The following is a 14,739-nucleotide window of genomic DNA, read 5'->3' on the forward strand; positions in this document are numbered from 1 at the left end:
AGAAAAAAAACAGTGAAAATAAAAAGAACAGAGAGATCACGAAGACTCAGAGGAGAAAGAGCTAATCAGGCAGAAAATTGGATGATAACAATCTTAATCCTGAAATCTTCTGGAAGACAAATCTCAATGGACAAGAATGAGCCCATTGACGGCCTCTGGTGTGATGAAGATGATGATGAGAGTGAATGGACACTCTGGACAATTGTCTATGATCTTGTGCAAATCTTCCTCCTTCGCAGACAATACCCCGAAGGAGATCATTTGCTGTCGGTGTGTTGTTTGAAGACAAATTAAATTCAATCAACGAAACGTTAAAAATGTTTTTGTTCACTTTGAAACTCGAAAATTTGACATGGATACTTCAATGGTTCTCTGGACACTTCCTCGCAGATTGAGGGATTGGATTAGCCAAATGCCTCTTTTCTTTCTTCCATTCAGAGCCTTGGTACATTCAATTTTGTAACATTGTTAAGACACTCTCCTTGAGACGCACTAAAGAACTTGTACCCAATTCTCTTCAGAGACAGCGCGGAATTAGGTAAGGGGCTTGGCAACGGAGAAGTTGGGATCCTTCCTTGGAGTATTTTCCAAAGAACACAATATTCTTTGACAAATATTTAAATGTGGATGCAGTAGATCAGAGGTGTGCAAGAAACCGTTGAAACCAAATTAACGTCAAAATAAGTTTGTTATAGTAGCGTTTTTACTATTGACGTACACGTTTCATTTGACGTTAATTCGGTTTCAACGGTTTCTTGCACACCTCTGCAGTAGATTGTGCAGTATTTTGGATTGAATAATGCCCAATGCACAATAAGTTTTGTTTAGTAAACATATTTTTGATATTTTAATGAGAGTGAGTGAGATCTAGATCTAGTCATCTCGCTCTCCATCATAGGAAATTTTGAGAACGTGTTTACAAACAAAAGTTATTGTGCACTGGGCATAATGGTTAGTAAGTATTAAATTTAAAAATTAAATAATTTTTATTGCATGGAAATAGTGAAATATTTTTGAGAAAATATAAATAAGGAAATTAATTAAAGTGAATTAAAGTGATTTTTCTAGATATTTTGTGCTATTTTAACAACCAAAATTGAATACTTTACAAATAAAATCGGTCATTTTGGAATATATAAAACTTTAATTACAATGGGTTTAAGGATACTATCACACTAGGATTTTCACAATTTAATTTTAAGTTCAATTGAGCCAATTGAGCATTATAAGACTTCTAGAATTTACTTGAAAATTCTCACAGCCAGGACACATTTTGCAAGAAATTTGCTCAATTTTAAATAGTGCCGCGAGATTTTTGATTATGAATGACTCCGGAAAATGTGTGATACTACTTAAAATGTCTTATAAGTCACTTATCTGTTATGCAAAATAACCTCCAAAGCCAGAATTAAGGGTTGTAGGCAAGAGGTCTCATGAAGAGAGTCTCATACAGTCTTATTGAAAATTTGTGTAAAGTCATCCCAAATGCGATTTCTTGACAAAACAATTTCCTTCGAATGGCTTTGGAGAAACTTAGAAAATTACTCCCGATACAGAAGTTTCACTAGCGTACAGATTTATCACTAATCACTGTTCTTATTTTATTTTTTTGGCCACAAATAATACTAATTATAATTAAATAAATTTGATAAGAACAATTTGGTTCAAAACGCTACTTGTTTAATTGCAATAAAATTGAAATTAATGAGCAATTTTAACATTTTAATTTGCTGAATTCAAATTTAATTGAGCAACCACATTTCTTCTATTTTACCATTTTTTAACGTGATTTTGTGAACCAAGTGGGGGAAAGTACTCTCCCTTCGAACGTTCATGCCTTCGAATAATGTAAATTTTCTTTTATTTTTCCTAGAGACTTATACACAATTATCGCATAATTATCAATAATTGATGAAAAGCTAACTAATATTTAATAAAAATGTGTAAATCTCTTAGGAAAAATAAAAGAAAATTCACATTATTCGAAGGCATGAACGTTCGAAGGGAGAGTACTTTCCCCTACTTGGTTCACAAAACCACGTTAAAAAATGGTAAAATGGAAGAAATGTGGTTACTCAATTAAATTTGAATTCAGCAAATTAAAATGTTAAAATTGCTCATTAATTTCCAATTTTCGAGTTTCCCCTATAACTTTATATCAATAAATAAGCGAAAATCTATCAATTTAAATGATTTTAATGCAAAATAACGCATAGAAACAATTCATCTGAAAATTAAATTGAATTTACAAATTGAAAAAATCCTAATGTGATAGCACAGTAAGACCTTAGAATAGATATTAAACAACTCTCAATGTTTTAAATTTGTAGAACATTTTACACGCCAAATTGAAATATTCTCAAAACGGAGTGTTTATTTTTTAATTTATTTATTTAAGTAATACACTTTCCTCATAAAAGATCATTCAGTTTCCACGATAAAATAAAAAAAGAACAGAATATTCGACAATAAGACCTCATATAGAGCATGCGACTTATTCGACAATTATTAACCCAGTTAACAAAGGAACTCTTTAAATACTTTTTTATTCTAAAGATATGCGCCAGTCCTTATCCATAGGAGTATGCTCATGGTTGCAGGTACTTTTATTAGTATCTGTGAGCAATTTAGTCTCGTGTATATGAAGTTGGAATTGGGAGTTAGATGTTACATTCATTGAGATCCACATTTTTCTTTTTCATAACTTGTAATATTTTTAAAGTGAACCTAATCAAGGATTAGGATAAATGGGTCCTACTAAGCTGCAGTAGTTAAATATACAATAAGATAACTTTTATTTAATTCAAAAAATTCCGGGATCTCGAAAATCTCAGAATTCGAGCATCCTGGGGTTTCAAAAATTCTGATATATCTGGGGAAATTATCGGTTTCTCGAATTTGGGACCTCGAAAATTTCAGGATCCTGCATGCTTTTAGGTGTCATGATTTCGAAAACCAGAGTACTAAAATTTTAGATCTCCAGGATCTCAGTATCTTGAAATTCAGGATTAGTGGAATATTTCAATCCAGAGATTCAAAAATTAAGAAAAAAAATAACGAAATCTTGGATTTATTTACCTACATAATTTCTTGAATTCATGAAAAACAAGTACGTATCGCTCAATCGGTTTTACAAAGCCGTGTTTATTTCACTTTTTTCAGGAATCACCTTAGAATAGAATAGAATATTTTTTTAATCATAAAATAGAGTTAAATGAATAAAAAACAAGATGCGAACAAAAGAAGAAAAAAAAAGAAGAAAATCTGGGACGCATGTCACTGGGAATTGCGTTGAAAAGCACAACGCCCTTTACAGTGACCGGTACAGACAATCACTTGAAAAATTAAATTTCATTTCGTGTAATATTTTGCTTTTAAATCTTTTATAAGTCGTATTTCTTTGATTTTGTAAAATTAACTGCATTTTTTAAGTCTAATAACAGCTGAAATTGAAAGGAAGTATAAGCATAATTAGACACCTAAATTCGGAGGTATTATTTTTGGCTTAACGATGGAATAAAGTTATCGGGTCCCGGTTAAAATCTCAAAGGCCAAAATTCCCAAAGCCAAAATCCCGAATGGGTCAAAATCCAGAAATCCAAAATACTGAATTCTTAAAAGTGTTATAGCTACTCCCACGAATTATGCTATACATAATCCTCCATATAATTTTATCCTTTTCAAGCTTTTGAACATTCGAGATTTTGACGTTCGGGGTTTTGGCTTTCGGAATTTTGAGTGCCTCCGAAAGTTACCTATATCTATCCGTAGATTCTTCTCTAAAATTCAAGTAAATGATGATAAATTAATGAAACCTGCACTTTATGGGATTTAAAAAAAAAACGAATAAAGACTTTCAGCTTTTCTTTATAGCTTTTTAAAAAAGGGAATTTTATCTGAGATAAAAAGAAACATCCACCATTGTTGGACTTTAATGAGTTGTCACTAGAGAAATAGAGAAGGCTCTCAGGCTTCGCTCACGTCCTGGCTTCGAACATGTCATATTTTTCTTTAGAGAAGATAAAAAATAAATTTGATTAGAAGGGAATGTTTAGACTTTGAAAGAAACTGAGACCTTCAAAAATAAGGCTAAATCGGGAAAACTTCACTATCGATGGATCTGCGGTAATTACAATTACAATTTATTTTTGTCCAATAGTAATTGCAATTTTACTGACTAAAATTGTAATTATTATTATGGGACTAATTTAATTTGTCAAAAAGTAATTCCAATAATTTAGAAAAAAAACATTTCTTTTTTAATTGTACGACCAGGAACTATGGAATTCAATATTAATATTAAATGCTATTCTGTCTCAAAAAAGTCGTACATCTAAGAAAGTCTTTTAATACCCATGAAAAGTCGTTTTATTAGGGTAAAATCATAGAGAATATCGGATTTTTTAAAATGAATGTTTAAATTTTTTTAAATACTTCATATAGGAACTCATTTAAGGTCTTAACAATAACAAAAAAAAAAACTAGAAATTACTTCTTATTCCTATTTTTTCTAAAAAATACGATTTTTTTGGATAGAGGGAGTATTAAATTAAATATTTATCACTTCCAATTATTTCGTAAGATTTCTTTATTGATTATTTTTTTCTTTTTGAATTATTTATTAAATCTTTGAAAAATGTGTTTAGACTTTTATTACGCACCAAATTTGTTAGATTCAATATATTTTATTTAGATCTTTACAAGTCCTATCTTTTTTTATGATGCCATTGCCGTCTTAACGTTGTTTCGAACCTTCTAAATAAAATTATTAGAATAGTTCCTTGATTTGTTGCGACAAACTTAATTTGAAATTATTTTCCCAATGTATTCAATAAAATAAAAAATGTGAGGAAAAAATCAAAAGAACTCTTCTGGACAGGGGGGTCATTGAAAATTGAAAGTTGATATCTCTAAGCCTATATCCTCTGAATTTATAGGTCCAGTTCCCAATCATACTCCGCAGATAACATTTATTTAAAACTGTCACACATTGAAGGCTTTAAATCAATGATTGTTGTTTACATAAATTACTCATTGTAAAACACAAACCGACGTAATATAGTTAACGAGGTGGGGGTTCCGGAAATCGTCGGGAAAAATACTTCACTCAGGGAAAACTCATCAACTTATGCGATAAGTTGATGAGTTTTCCCTGAGTGAAGTATTTTTCCCGACGATTTCCGGAACCCCCACCTCGTTACATAAATTACCTTCACCCAACCCTATAACTGCCAAATTTTACATGCTAAATATTTACAAGGATGAGCCTGAACCGATTTTGGATCAAACAGATAAATATAGTGATAGTGAGGAAGGTCTTATTTTATAATGCCTATCCATTAGTTCTTGATCGACTCAATTGAAACATATCAATAGAATACCCAAATGACAAGCCCCTCGAGAATTTTTAATTCTGTCTCTTTTGCCAATTTTCGCGGTGCATATTTTCCCATACACCTTGGCGACCACTTTTATGGCTTTAGCAGAAATTGAAATTACGTGGTGCAGGTGAATCGCAGAAATGACCAAGGCAGAAAATTCAGTTTTTCGCGGACTTTTCACGCATTCACAGTGCTTTCTTTTATCGCGATAGCAGTTCCCACACATAACTGAAAAAAAAATCTTTTCTTACATCTTGAGCCTTTGTATTCTCCTCAAGTTCTTGGAATTCTTACTAGAAATCTTTTCATATTGCCAAAAAAACTTCCTTTCTTTCTAAGGAGCATTTTGGAAAGAATTCATTTTATTGATAAATAAATCGATCCTGATTTTCTGTTCTTTGGTAATTCAATTAGAAATTATCTGGAGGACAAGTTTAGCACTTGAAGAGTTTCTTTAATCGGATTTTATGTTGAGTGAGTGATATATTCATCAGTTTGCAAAATGAGTTACATGCGATTGGACTCACTTCCTGATCCGGGAAACCGTTTCGAACTTGGTGATGTTATTGGGAATGGGGTTTGTGCAAAGGTTTATCGGGCTATTGATACCCAAGCTAGTGGGAAAAATGTGGCTATCAAGGTGCAAAATTATGAGAAAGAATTGAGGATTCATATTGAGGAAGAATATCGGGTTTTACGGGATTATGCCAATCATCCTAATTTGCCGCGCTTCTATGGAGTCTACAAGAAGAAAATCCTTGGTGAATCTGATCAGATTTGGTTTATCCTGGAATTGTGCGAAGGTGGGCCTGTTAATGAGCTTGTTCGTCGATTGGATACAGTAGGAAGGCGTCTTACGGAAGAGCAGATTGCCTACATCCTGCGAGAAGTGGCCAAGGCTCTCAATCATCTCCATTCCAAGCATATAATCCATCGAGATGTTAGGGGTTCTAACGTTCTTCTAACTCATGAGGGTGAAGTTAAACTCTGTGACTTTGGACTTGCCAGGGATATCAAGACAACCCTTGGCAAGAGGGGAACCAACATTGGCTCCCCAAACTGGATGGCTCCGGAAATGTTCTCCGGGACCAGAACTGACGATGAAATTTACGGCAGTCGATGCGATGTTTGGGCTTTAGGGATAACGGCTATTGAATTGGGTGATGGGCATCCTCCCTTTAAGGATATGCATCCAACTAGGGTGATGTTCCAGATTGTCAGAAATCCTCCTCCAACACTATATCGACCGGCCAATTGGAGTCAGAACTACAATGATTTTATTTGTGAATGCCTTGAGAAGAATCCCGAGCATCGTCCTTTTATGATCGAAGTTATGGAGCATCCCTTCTTTACAGAACTTCCGGAAAATGACTATCATGTGAGTAAATGGACTGAAGGATATCTTTAGAATGAATTGATTCATATGATATTTCCAAGGGGTTACTCAAGTTTGGAATATCGACACATTTTTCCACTAGAATCTATAGAATCCATAGAATCACTGATCAGATTTTGATAGAATCTCAAATGGAATCCATACAGAATCACTAGAATTAATTCGAATCACTGGAATCAAGAATCCCTTATTTACGATTGGTACAATTTGGACAATATGATACATGAAATTTAAGAAGAGTTCCCGAAAATACCGATTAATGATAACTTTTACTTTGTTGAAATTATGTAGCATTTTGTTCCAAAGTGTTTGCTTAAAAAATATATCACTGCTCTCTTTTTGAGTTCGAGCAATAAAAGTAGAAATATAAAAAATATTAAAATTCAAGCTACAACGCTGCAAAGGATTCCCCTACCTCTATAAATCACAAATCCAAGTTCTTATTATTATTGTTCGCCTTTCGATCAAGATCTCATACTACTCTCACAAACACATGACTTCATATAGATAATTTTCGAAAGATAGTGAATAATTTTCAAAAATCGTTTTATTTCGAAGATTAAATTTGACTTCCAGTCGAATTTTTTGGAATACGCCTTCATCCTCTTTCCTAATTTGAATTCTGGTTACCAATTTGTTTTCTAGAGTAGCTACTCTTACTTTATATACATAATTTAATAGATTTTCAAATAAATAAATGTAAAGAATTAGAATTCAGTTGCCTTTGAAACACTTTAAGTACGATTTGGTCATCAGTTACCCATAGAGAAAATAATTTTACTTTACTTCCTAAAGATATTTCTGTCAAATTTTGTACGTTATCGTAAAGTAGATGGTTGTAGAAATCTAGATACTTTACAAATATCTAACTGTTTGACATAAAAGCTCAAAAGTGACGAATTTCAAATTACCGTATTAATAAGTAGTTTTTTTTTGTTTATTTATTTTTTATATTTTTAATTTTTTAAGCAAAATCCCTTTTGGGGGAATATAAATGATATATTTTTAATAGAGTAAAAATCATCATTCATAAATACAGTCAGAAAATTTAAATTTTTGGGCTCTTTTTGCCCTTTTCTGTTGGATTTTCAAAGGTCAGATAGAAGACATTTCATTGTTTTTGTTTTATTTTATTATTATTGTTGATTTTCAGTCACTGAAAAGCGCCTCGTCCTTAACCCTGTAAATCTTTAGAAACAAAAAGTTCATTAGAAACACAAAATAGAATATCCAAAGATTGTATATTGCATATTTTAATTTAATAAATTACTCTCAATCTTCCAGAAAAGCCCGTAGAATTTTCCGGGTCATGTATGACCCTATTGTCGGCAAGGGTAAAAGTTTATGAAAGTGTTTTCGTGCCAACAATGTAGATGGGACGGTTGGGATATTGTTTTTCTTTGTGAAATCCAGAAGGAAAATATCTTGCTTCTGGACATTTTAGGCGCTCGGAGCGAAAAAAAAACTCTAATCGTATGCATTTCCCTATAAAAATAGCGTTTTTTTGCTCTGAGCTCCTCATTTCATCTTATATCTGATGAATTATAACATATTTTGCAATATTTTAGAGTATTGTACAAGCGTATCATATTGTGCAATTGTATTGTGTGTGAATAAATATGTAGATAAGTTTATTTTTGCCAAATAATACTCAAAATATTGTGACAGAGACTGTTCAAGGGATTACCAGGAAGATTCCTTGAACACCAGGAGTAGAGTGTTCATCAAGACAATCCAGTTTGCCATGGTTTTGGCCAAATTAGTAGATTCAAGCAAAAACAAACTCTTAGAAAGTCCGTAATATAGATTTTGAAAATGGTATGTATATTTCCCTTGCCGACAATAGGGTCATATATGACCCGGAGTTTACTAATTTTTTAAGTTGCATTTCTAATTTTTTTAAGCAATCCGTTTTGGGAAAAGAAACTATAATGCTCATACATAATATATTTTTTTTAATCTACAAAAAATCGGTAAATCATTGGCAAGAATTCGTCAGAGTATGCACCGCGATTCGTCAGAGAATCTGCAGAAACTTTCTGACGAATTTTGTCCCAGGTCTAAATAAAATTCGTAGTAATACCTAAAGATTTATCGGCAGATTTTCGGCAGAGGCGTAGATATTCTCTGCAGAACCCAACAGGACTTGCATAGTCAAAAATAACAAACAAAATTAATCCTACATTGCAATATGAAAAATTATTCTCAAATAAGAGAAATTTTAACACTGGAATAAACTTAATCACAAATTGGAATAATTGATAATCTCAGAATACCGAGTTGAATCATTAAGAGGATTAAGAGAATCACACAATTAGAATCATTCTGCGGTCATATATAGGCATTCGCCATTAAGACCTAAGGTAGGGTGGGCAAAAAAAAAACAATTAGAATCATTGGAATATGGACACAAATTTTCGACCTTGAGTAACCCCTTGGAAATTTCTTAAAAGTTATTCTAATCAAAATTAATTTGGTTTAAACTTCATTCTAATCGAAATAGGGAAAGGTTTTCAGGCCTTGCACACACTCTTAAGCGAGTCTTAAGTGACATATTATTTGAAAAAGGTAGCTCACGATATAAAATATTCGAAGCCAGAGTATGTGCGAAGCCTCAGAGAAGGAATTTATGTTTAATTTTAAAGCCTTTTCAATAAATCAAATAAATACGAGAGACACGTATGAAAGAAGTCTCTTGAAGTTTAGTTAAACTCTTTTTGAGATTATACAGAAATTTACAATGCTTACAATATAAATATTTGTAGTTGTCGCAAGAGTTGAAAGTCTTGCTTGAAAATTTTGAATCAACGGATTCCGTCGAGATTCCCCAAGAAATTTCCATCTTCAACAAATGCCTCAAGAAGTACGGAGCAAAACCTGTGAAGATGTACGTTGAGGATCTCTCAGCAATGGAAAGGATTACTGAAGAATCAATCCTGAATGAGATCAACTGTCGTCTGATTGACGGACAATCTTATACTTTCGTTGGGGATGTCCTTTTGTCCCTGAATTCTAATGATTTACCTGCAGAATTTCCCGAAAGCGTGAGTGATTTTATCTCGAAGTATCTTTTAAAAAGATTTTTATGAAGATATTCTCGTTTAGTTTCACAGCAAATACAAGTTTAAACCGCGATCAGATAATGCTCCACACATCTTTTCTGTTGCTGACAAGGCTTACCAGGATATGCTTCACCATGAAGATCCCCAGCACATCATCCTTGCTGGGGAATCCTTCTCAGGGAAGACCACGAACTGCAAATTGGCTCTGAAGCATCTGACATTTCTCGGAGAAGGCAATCGGGATGTGACTGAGAAGGTCCTAAAGTCCTCAAGCATCATTGAGGCTCTAACTCATGCAGGAACCCCAACAAATCCCAATTCAACGCGATGCATCTTGCAAACTCAGCTGAGTTTTGGATCAACGGGAAAAATGAGTGGAGCCATTTACAATGTCTTCTTGCTGGAGAAGTCCAGAGTGTCAGCAACGGACATGTAAGTAGCAATTTTCCTCTGAATAATTAATGGAGTTTCTTCTGAAGGAATTCTAATTACGTGGAGACAATCAATTCCCCGAGACTGTTGAGTGCTAATCATTGATTGGTTCAAGCACCAAGCTGCAAATTATCCAATTCATTGAGAAATCTTAATACGATTGGGCTTGAACTTGACTGAAGGGTTTTTTTTTCTCATCTTCTGTTCTGCCTATTACCCCGGGTAGCGCTGAAGTTAAAGAACATTTTTCGAACTTCAAGGTTTTTAACAGGGCACAAAGATTTATTAAAAAAAAATAATACAACATGAGAAATCAGGGATTAAAAGCTACTATCTTCAAACAGTAGATAATAATGGTGGCACAACGTTCCATAGAGGGATGTATACCTTGCCGCAAGGGGAGTTCGAAACATCCATTGTTATTATTTTTTATACCGGGATTTGGATAGGCAATTCGAACACCTTTAACGCCAAAAAAATTCGTGGTGACTTAAAGGGGATTCGAACCCGGGACACTTACATTGGAGTTGACCCATTGAGTATCCTATCTTCAAAGAGTCGTAACTTTAAAACTCATTGATAAAAACATTTCAAGTTTGTCGTTTAAGCGTTAGGGGCGCTTATAGTACACAATGACATCTACTAGGCCGGTTTCGTCACCAGTTGGAGAATTCTGTAATTATGACAAGGAGGGGAATTCTGTGATAGTATGACAATGTCATATGACAAATTTAAGAATTTTTATGTGGTAAATTCGAAAAAGAATAATTGAAAATCAGATTTATATCACTTACTAAGAGCTTCATAGGGCTTCTTGCAATTGTTATTTTATGCTCATCGCGGTCTTCAATGTTTTATCAAGAAAATTTGTCATATGACTTTGTCATATCGTTACAGAATTCCCCTAATGGTCATATGACAAATTTAAAATATTTTATGGACTAAACTTGGAAGAACCAATCAAAAATTTTGTCTTATATTATTTACTAAAAATTAATATAACTGTTTGATTTCGATTATCGATACTCACTTGGCTTTATTGTTGTCCTAATCTTGGATTTATCATGGAAATTTGACATATGACATTGTCATACTGCAATAGAATCCCCTCCCAGAGGTCGCCTTTTCTGCTCCTTTTGAAATAAAGAAAAGAATTTTCATGCTAAAAACGGCATCGGGATAGGGAAAATGGTCCTTTTGTTCACAAAAATTAATTTTCTTTACACACAAGAAGTTTAAAAAAAGCAATAATGCAGTTTATGGTGGCAAAGTACTAAAATGTCCTTTTATTAGAAAGTATTCAAGTTTTTCAGCGTATTTTAAATCTTAATACTAAAGCTCAGAATGAATTGTATTATGGAGCTATTCTAATTTCAAATGAAAAGGAGAAATCTTTCTCTTGAACATTTTTTAGTACATGAATGTTGTCATGTCGTCGGTTGCGTCTACCTCTGTCGTATCTGCATTTCTTTTGTGTCAGCATTTCACGCAAAAAGGGACGTCTGTATTGTAGCTTACACCAAATGCAGGTACAAAACAAATGCAGATACGACAGAGGTAGCCATAAGCGACGATGTGCCAAGACGGTTTACTGGTTTTAGAATACGACGAGGACTAAGGAAAATAGTTATGATAGCAACCAACATAAAGAAAAGTCGATTACGCAGGGGCAAATGAGGACAATCATGTACTAAAAAAATGTTCAACAGAAAAATGTCCCCTCTCATTTTCCATTGGAATAGCGCCAATCGAAATCATTTCTTTTTCTTCGGCTATTTTGATTTATATATCATTTAATAAATTACGGAATTTTCGCACAAATTCATTTAGAACATGTATGTACTAAAACTTAACTGTCGCCTAAATATTACCGTTCTAATTGTGTTAAATCTCCCTAAAAATGTCTTCATGGGAAGAATCCAATGAAAATTCCAAATTTAAGTTTATACATATTTAGTACTTTTAAGTGCTAAAAACGTCTTCTGATTAAAATTTGTGTGAATTCGATACAAATTCTGGCTTTGGATTTGCCAAAATGAAATTATCCCAAGAAATTATCAGTAAGCCAGTGTAGATGTTGATGTGGATTGATTATACACTTGTACTAAACGTTGGATATGTTTGAAAAGATGTAATTAAATTAAAAAAAAAATCAGAGCAACAATTCGTTCTATAATTATAGCAAAAACTATCTATTCTAACGTAAATCTAATATAATTGTCCTATTCCAATGAAAAATTAAAAGGGTAAATCTTTCTACTGAACTCTGTTTTAGTACATGGCCGTTTTCATTTGCTGCTGCAATATTGACCTGTCTTTGTCTTGGTTACTGTCGCTAGTGTTTAGTTGTTTTGAACCACGACGGGAACTGGGGAAAACACTCTGGAAAAGAACCAACGAGAAGAAAAATCGATAACCCAGAAGTAATTTAGCACAGTCATGTGCTAATGGAAATATTCAGGAGAAAAATTTCTCCTATTCAAGTTTTATTGGAATGGCACTATTATGCGTTTCCCGTAATTCTTCTGAATAGAATTTTCGTATAATAAATTTGTATATGTTTTTATTATTTTTTTTTAAATTAAATCATTGCATTTGGTTAAATACTCTATAATTTAAAAAATAAATTTAGATAAAGAGACTTAAAGCACTTTGCTGATAGGGTTTTATTTTTAAATAATTGGTACTCAATGGGTCAAGTGGTAGAGCACTCGCTGTATGATGCAAGTATCCCGGGTTCGATTCCCCTTTAGGTTACCATGAATTTTTTTGGCGTTAAAGGTGTTCGAATTGCATCCAGTAGGCTTCACTGCACTTAATACCACGGGGCATGGGACTGACAATCCCATCCCTGTGTATAAGAAAAAAAAATAATGGATGTCCCGAACTCCCCTTGTGGGAAGGCCTAGTTCCTCTATGGAACGTTGTGCCACCGTTATTATTATTATTATTATAAGAGGTAGATTATTGTGGCGCTCACGGTTCACTTGAGTTCCGAGTGCCGATCTGTCGATAACGTGTCGGTTTGCCGCAAATAAATTTACAAGATTAGTGTTTTCAGCACATTACATTAAAATTTACCACTGCAATTGTCTATAGGAAATTTAAAATGTTACACGAGCTTAAACGAGGTGATATGCTTCATAAGAACGAACTGGCATATAAATCTGCCGATTCTTCGGTAAAATCGTGCCGATGTGCCGATTTTTGTTAATGAACAACGAATGTTAAGCGTGCTGATCTATCGATTTCTGGCCAAATTGTGCCAATCCGTCGATTTCTTGGCAATATAGTGCCAATTTGTCGATTTTTCCCTCCAGATTGAGATTACAACAAGATTAGAAAATATATTTGTGTTATAAATAAAAATGGCTTTTTCAAAATTATAATATTCTTATTACTTTTTATTTTTCGTTTCTGGAAAAATAAATGAAAACTTAAAATTTAAAATTAGTGTTTGAAGCTGAAGTATGTGCGAAGCTTAAAATAAATAAAATAAAATGTTTATTTTTAAGTAATAGGTGATCATTAACTTATAAAATTACATTAAATATCATAAAAAATATTTAGAAGGTTCTTTACTCCACGAATTGACATACCTCTATAAAGCATATACATGATACGTTCATGATGCATATGCTCTATGTTGTTCTCAAGTGTGTCTTTGCTAAGCTTATCGACAAATACAACGATTAATCGATTTAAATTTCAAACTCAACGGAAAATTCTCTTCCCTCGCTTTCTTTGCAGGACTCACAGCAATTTTCACATTTTCTACTATTTCTACGACGGTATGAGCTCTCGTAACCGTCTGGGAGACTTCATGCTCGATTGTGGCAAGAAGCAGCGCTACTTGAGAATTCCTGAATCCCCAGGAAATACCAAAATTGCCCACATCCGGGACAATGCTGAGGGAAATGTGGAGAAATTCAATCAATTTGAGCAATATTTGAGGGATTTCAATCTCTCAGACGATCAGCTTACATCAATATATTCAATTCTCTCGGCAATCCTTCTGCTGGGTGAGGTGCGTTTCCGGGAGGAGGAGGGTGTAGCTGAGCTGGAGAATCCTGAGATGGCAGCCAGAGTGGCTCGATTGCTCAGTGTAGAGGAAAAGAAGTTCCTCTGGGCTCTGCAGAATTACTGTGTGGTGGAGAAGGGAACGGCAGAAAGGAGAAGGCACACAGGAAATGAAGCTCGTGATGCTAGAGATGTCCTGGCTGGGACTCTCTTCTCGCGCCTCGTGGACTGGATCGTCAACACTCTCAATCATCGCCTAACTATCTCGCGAGCAATTTTGTAAGTTCACTGAAAACTCCTGAAAATTGAGCACGTACCAGAATGTTGGTCAGATTTTCAATAAAGATTAAGAGATTCTTACGATTCTCTGCAAAACTCATTTCCTCAGAAGCGATTCCCATGGAACTCTCCATGGTCTTTTATATAAATCAAGTAAAGTCTATTTTTA

At 33.7% G+C, this 14,739-nt stretch overlaps 1 protein-coding gene across 1 annotated transcript in view; it reads left to right on the forward strand.

Annotated features, from left to right (window-relative positions):
* Positions 1-5,541: 5,541 nt before the first annotated feature.
* LOC129806620 (neither inactivation nor afterpotential protein C) overlaps positions 5,542-14,739 on the forward strand; it is a 36,427-nt gene continuing 27,229 nt past the window's right edge. The window contains exons 1-4 of the mRNA XM_055855341.1: positions 5,542-6,759; positions 9,543-9,821; positions 9,883-10,271; positions 14,022-14,570. Of these exons, the coding sequence (XP_055711316.1) occupies positions 5,884-6,759; positions 9,543-9,821; positions 9,883-10,271; positions 14,022-14,570 (2,093 nt within the window). The 5' untranslated portion in view covers positions 5,542-5,883. The remainder of the gene's footprint in view (positions 6,760-9,542; positions 9,822-9,882; positions 10,272-14,021; positions 14,571-14,739) is intronic.

This window comes from Phlebotomus papatasi, chromosome 3, assembly GCF_024763615.1.
Source record: "Phlebotomus papatasi isolate M1 chromosome 3, Ppap_2.1, whole genome shotgun sequence".
Lineage (NCBI taxonomy): Eukaryota > Metazoa > Arthropoda > Insecta > Diptera > Psychodidae > Phlebotomus > Phlebotomus papatasi.